This window comes from Pseudonaja textilis, chromosome 6 (assembly GCF_049901715.1).
Source record: "Pseudonaja textilis isolate UNSWEBS1 chromosome 6, rPseTex1.2, whole genome shotgun sequence".
Classification (NCBI taxonomy): Eukaryota; Metazoa; Chordata; class Lepidosauria; order Squamata; family Elapidae; genus Pseudonaja; species Pseudonaja textilis.
The window spans coordinates 8,350,649-8,356,648 of NC_141995.1; the positions used below are offsets into that span (position 1 = coordinate 8,350,649).

Sequence of the window (6,000 nt, forward strand, 5' to 3'; positions counted from 1 at the left end):
ACAGCATCCTTTTTCCTTTACCTGTCGTAACCAAAAGCCCTATCAATTGTGGAACGACTGGAAAACCCACCCCTTGCCAGAGTCTTCTCCTGGTGTGCTGTGCTTCCCCCCAAAAAAAAACCCTGGAAGCTCCTCTCAAAATTGTGGGACCGACTGGCAACAGGCAGCTGCAGCAGAGGGATGAAAGAGACACATGCGGCTCTAGAGCCACAGGTTGCCGGTCCCTGGTCTGGTGCTTAAGGCACCCAGCTAGAAAGCTGGAGACAGTGAATCTAGTTCCACCTTAGGCATGAAAGCCAGCTGGGTGATTTTGGGCCAGTCACCAGGAGAGTTCTAGTCCCACTTTAGGCATGGAGGCCAGTTACTCGCTCAACCAGCTCACATGGTTCTGGAAATAGGAGAAGGAAGGTGTGTTGGGTATGTTTGTCACCTTCAGTTATTTCTAAAAATAATAAAAGTGCAATACAATTTTTAAAAAATGCATGCAGATCCCAGTGGCTAGACTTGACTGTGTCATCCCATTTCTCATGTTTTCATTCACACTCTTACTTTGGAAAACAAACAATAGCGTGTTTATTTTTCTGTTATGTTATACTTTCCCCTTCTTTGTATTCTGAACCTTTTTTCCTTTTCTTCTCTTTTTCTGTAGCTTCTTCTTTATGTAGCTGTCAGTCACCTTGCCAAGTTCCACTTCCCTTCTCCTAAAGGACTATAGCGCGTTAGAAGAACCAGCAGGGCCTCTCTCACACACCCCCAATTGGGAGACAAGTTACCTCATCCCTTCCACCACCTCTGCCTTTGTGGTCTTTGAAAATTAACCTGTTGGGCTCTTTGCGTTCACGTCTTTGACAAGTCTCGGTCCACATCCAGACTTTTCACGCCTGCCCAGATTGATTAGGCAGGAAGGGGGCGGAGAGAACTTGGGCGCCATCCTAGTTGGTTGCACTGAGGAACTTTCTAGAATCTCCCTTGAGGGGGTGATGCAAGGAGAAACGACTCCTGAAGTGGACCTGCAGATGTGTGTGTGTGCGTGCGTGCGTGTATGCATGCCAGAGGGTTGGATGTGTTTATATGCAAACTCCAGATACTGCTGAAGTATTTTGCTGACGTGTTAGACCAAATCTAGCACTCAGTCTTATTTCTTTCTGAAAAGTATTATATCCTAGTCACTTTGAAAGCCATATGAATTTGTACAAGTTCCTACAGTTTGTCTTCACAACACTCCTTAACACGAGCCTATGGAGACTCAGACATCAGACTTAAGGATGGAGCCACCATTTTGGATTACGCCCTATTTTTAATCCAGTTTCAATAGTTTGACTTCTTTTACTTGTCAACCTGACCACCGTGGCTTTGGGAAATTCCTACGACTATTGCTAGTCTCTTTGCTGTCAGGTGAACACTTCTTGTACAGGTAGTCCTCAACATACGACCACCATGGAGCCCCAAATTTCCATGGCTAAGCGAGGCAGTTGTTCAATGAGTCGAGCCTCATTTTATGACATTTCTTGTCGCAGCTGTTAAGCATATCACTACAGTTGTTAAGCAAATCTGGATTCCCTCGTGGATTTTGTTGGTCAGAAACCCAAGGAGGTTTGTTGGAAACCCTGAGGTTACAAATGGTGATCACCTGATCCCAGAACAGTCATAAATACATGCCAGTTGCAAAGTGTCCAAATTTGGATCACATGATGCTACAAGGATCATATGAAAATTGGTCATAAATCACTTTTCTCAGTGCTGTTGTAACCTTGTACGGTCACTAAGTTAATTGTTATAAGTTGAGGACTACCTATATTGCATATTAGGAAATCACTGTTTACCTTTGGTACTTGAGGAATTTTGATGATTCTGACTTTTGCATCTCATGGGGATTTGTTCTGTTCCGCTTTAAAAGTTCATCCCTGTCAGCGTAAAAACACAGTAAACATGTCCTGAAAACAAGTTCAGAATCGTGTGTGGAACAGAGAATATTCTCTAATGAGTTCAACCTAATTAATGATTGTGGCATTTAATGTTTACAGATAGTACACCACCCACCATATCGCTGTTTTCTGCATCAACAAGCAAGGAATTTGGTAGTTGAAACACTCCATGATCTTGTTCTGACCCAAACCCTTTTCCAATAAGACAAACAATAACCAAAGGGAACAGATAATGAATCTTTTAATGAATCTTACAAATCCCAGGTTAAAAGGCTGCTGCAAACTAATTAACTTTGATAAGCACAAACCTTGCCAAAACTGTACAACACTGCCAAGAATCACAGATAAGAAATATTTCACAATACAAAAGTGCAACTGAAGATACTATAATGTCCATGAGGCTGACTTTCAAAACGTCTTTGCTTCCTGCAAAGAACGTTCGCTTCACAGCTGGCTTTTATCTTCTTGAAGGAGGGGCCATTACCTTGCAGCCTTACTCCCAAGTCGCCCATGCTGTTACAGCTGCTCTTTCCTGAAAGCAACCTTGCACACATGCGCACTTGGTACAGGCTCCCCGGGAACCTCCTCATCACTGCTGCCAGCCCCCACAATTTCTGAAGTTAGCAGTCCACCCCCTCCCTAATGGTCCTGGCTCCACATCTGAGTCCTCGCTCTCCTCAGCCGTTTGCACCAGCTGCCGGCTAACCACAACAGATTTCCATCCCTAAGGCCTAAAGTCCCCTAGAAGCCGACAGTCCATTCTTTTCGTCATTACTGATATTTTTCAAGAACCAAGCGGTTCCAATTAAATCAAATCTAGTTGTAATAAAATGCGGTGAAAAATCCAAGCAATGAAATAAAGCCCAAAGATGCTGTTTCAACATTAAGCACACCTGTCCAAGGTTGAGTGAATTCCCCAGTTCTGTGTGGACTACACAAAGAGTTTAGGTCAGAAGCAACATATGGGTTGTGAAGTGTCTGGTCACATAACAGGCTGACTTACCAATGGAATGATCAAATCAGAAAAGACATGTGACAATGTAGGAATTCTTGGCCAAAACCATAATGGGTTATCTCCTACTTTTTTCAGTCTTAAAACCTGGTCCTACCTAATCTGTTCACTTTATATCCTGGTGTGTAAATTACATCTCTTGTACAAGGTATGTCAACCCTGGCTCAGCTGTACCAGTGCGATCCCTGAAGAGTAAATCTGTGGGTACGGTATGATTTCATTTTCAGAATTGTTTCGGTAGTGTTTATTCCATTTATTTTTCAGGGTACGCAGAATCCTGCACAAAACCCAGACCAATTCTGAACGGCAGGAAAATTTAGTCCTGTAAATCAGGATAGAGATCAAAATAGAAACCATGGAAGATACCAAATCCAATAAACAAAACTGCAAACAGTTTACAAGATGCAGTCCAGGAATAAACCAGACAGTATGTACACAAACGCATTCTGCTACACAATTGCACAATTCCTGAAGATGACTCACTTGGTTCACTGATGTTACAAACTGGGGAGAGCTGCCCAGTGCTTCATCAGTGGAGGGATTTAAGACTGGACAGCCACCTGCCTGAAATGGTGTAGGGGCGTGATGGCAAACCTATGGCACATGTGCCACAGGTGGCACGCAGACCCACTTATGTGGGTATGTGAGCCCCAACCAAACTTACCTGTACTGTGCATGCGTGCCTCTCACAGCTGATTTTTTGCCTGTTTGAGGCTGTTTTTGCCCTCCTGGAGGCTCAAGGGAAGCTGTTGCAGCCTCGGGAGGCTGAAAAACAGGCCTTCTGGAAATACCGGAAGTGACAAAACGTGCTTGTTTTCAGCCTCCTGAGGCTGCAGAGGCTTCCTTCGAGCCTCTGGGAGGGCAAAAATGGCCTCCCTCGGGCTCCAGAGGGCCTCCAGAGGCTGAAAATGGGCACTTCTGGTATTTCTGGAAGGCCCGTTTTTCAGCCTCCCAAGGCTGCAGAGGCTTCCCCGGGGGCCTCTAGGAAGGCAAAAACAACCTCAAATGGGGAAGAAATCAGCTGGGAGGCACGCAGGTGTGCAGTGCAGGTAAGGGAGCAGGATGGGGGTGTTGCATGCACATGCGCGGAGGGGCAGGGGGCATTACATTGTGGGTGCCGGCATGTGCGCGCTTTTGGCACACCACAACAAAAAGGTTCGCCATCACTGGTATAGGATCTCCTGCTTGAGCAGAAGGTTGGACTAGATGACCTCCATAGGTCCCTTCCAGCTCAATTCTGACTCCGATTCTCAATCTCTCAGGCATCGAGATCAGGAAAATAATGCACGCACAAGGAGAAGATGCCAGAGAGGATCCTGGAGAATGTAGAAGCCAGGAAGGCAAGGTTTTGCACCCATGTTCGGTGCCAGAATTGGGATGGGAGGCACACAACAACTATTGGAGAAGAATTGAATTTTCTGCTGGGCCTAGAATTGTGGCTGCAATCACCTTGGGAAGGTAAAGATTCCCTTCAAATATACCTGCTAGTCGTTTCTAGTTCTAGGGGGCGGTGCTCATCTCCGTTACAAAGCCGAAGAACCAGCGCTGCCCGAAGGCATCTCCGTGGTCATGTGGCCGGCATGACTAAACATCGAAGGCGCACGGAACGCTGTTCCTTTTCCATCAAAGTGGCCCCTATTTTTCTGCTTGCATTTTTTACGTGCTTTCGAACTGCTAGGTTGGCAGAAGCTGGGACAAGCCAACGGGAGCTCACTCCGTTACGCAGCGCTAGGGATTCGAACCGCCAAACTGCCGACCTTTCTGATCGACAAGCTCAGCGTCTTAGCCACTGAGCCACCGTGTCCCTTACTTTTATCTTGGGAAAAGAAGGTACAATTCTTACTGGAAGCTTGAAAATAAGAAATGTGATGCAACAGGATTTCCATTGTCTTGGGAGTGTCAACAGGAGTGTAGTTCAAGAAAACAGTGGCCGTGCCATGGATTGTGAAATGTTTCTTTTTTGTGTTATAATGCTTTGAAGCTGAAAGCTTCATAGCTTTGTTTCTTCGTTCCATTGATTTAACAGGCCTAATGATTCTTAAAAATGCTTCAGAGTTTGCCTCCCATTCTCCAGTTATCTGGAAAGTACTAGATAATCTTATTTTTAATATAAATTATTACCATCTCAGGAATTAAAAAGTGATCAACTTAGCTGTTGCTGTTACCAGGATGAATGTGGAGCAGTGATGCGTTAATGTGATTTTATGGCTGTTTACCGTGATCGCTATTTCTGAATTCTTTAGATTTGTGTCTGAAAAGATGTGCATTTTTCGCCGTACGGCAACGTTCACCTAATGTCTTACTGCCTTGATATGAAATACACGTTTCCAATGATGTTTAAAGATGTTTCTGCAACAGTGGAAGTCCAGAGCTTATTCCTAAAATGCATTTTTATGCGTAATCAAAGTGATGAAACATTTGCAACCAAATTGCCAAGCTCGGATGACTGACGCTGTCAATCGTGGTGTGAAATCATAGCTCCTGAGGCTGAGTGGTTTTTGTGCTCAGAGTAGCTACACTACTTATGACTTGCGTCGGTTCATCTTGGGTACTGTGTTCTGGCCCAAACCTGGATCCAAGAGAGTAAACACGAGACAAAGGCAACAGCACCACCTTTTAATGTTTTATTTACAAATCCCGTTCCTTCACTGATAAAAGGCTGCTTTCAACTAATTAGCTCCGATAAGAAAGAGCCTTGCCAAGTTTTTGCAAGTCTGCCAAGAACAACAGATAAAGTTCCTAAACAATAAATCAAATGGTCTCCAAATACCAACTCAGATATTCTAACGTCCAAAAAAGGCTTGAGTATCAAACTTCTTTGCCTTCTGCAAACAACTGCAGTTTCTCAGCTGGCTTTTATCTCCTCAGGGAGGGGCCATTACCGTGCAGCCTTACTCCCGAGTCGCCCGTGCTGCTGCAGCTGCTCTTCAAGCAGCTCTTCATCACTGCTGCTGGCCTCCTTTCACTCCCTGATGGTCCTGACCCCATCCTCGCATTACATGCAGGCCCCTCATCTAAGTCCTCGCTCTCCGAGACCTCAGCCGTCCGCACCTGCTGTCAGCG

General features: G+C 45.1%; 1 protein-coding gene across 2 annotated transcripts in view; it reads left to right on the plus strand.

The window, feature by feature from the left end:
- Window positions 1–1,948, plus strand: part of SEPTIN11 (septin 11) — a 117,861-nt gene extending 115,913 nt beyond the window's left edge. For both annotated transcript variants that reach the window (XM_087935778.1, XM_087935780.1), the window contains one exon: window positions 650–1,948. Coding sequence is in view for 1 of the 2 variants with exons in the window: in XM_087935780.1 (XP_087791906.1) it covers window positions 650–665 (16 nt within the window). In the remaining variant the exon portion in view is untranslated. The remainder of the gene's footprint in view (window positions 1–649) is intronic.
- The last annotated feature ends 4,052 nt before the right edge of the window (window positions 1,949–6,000 follow it).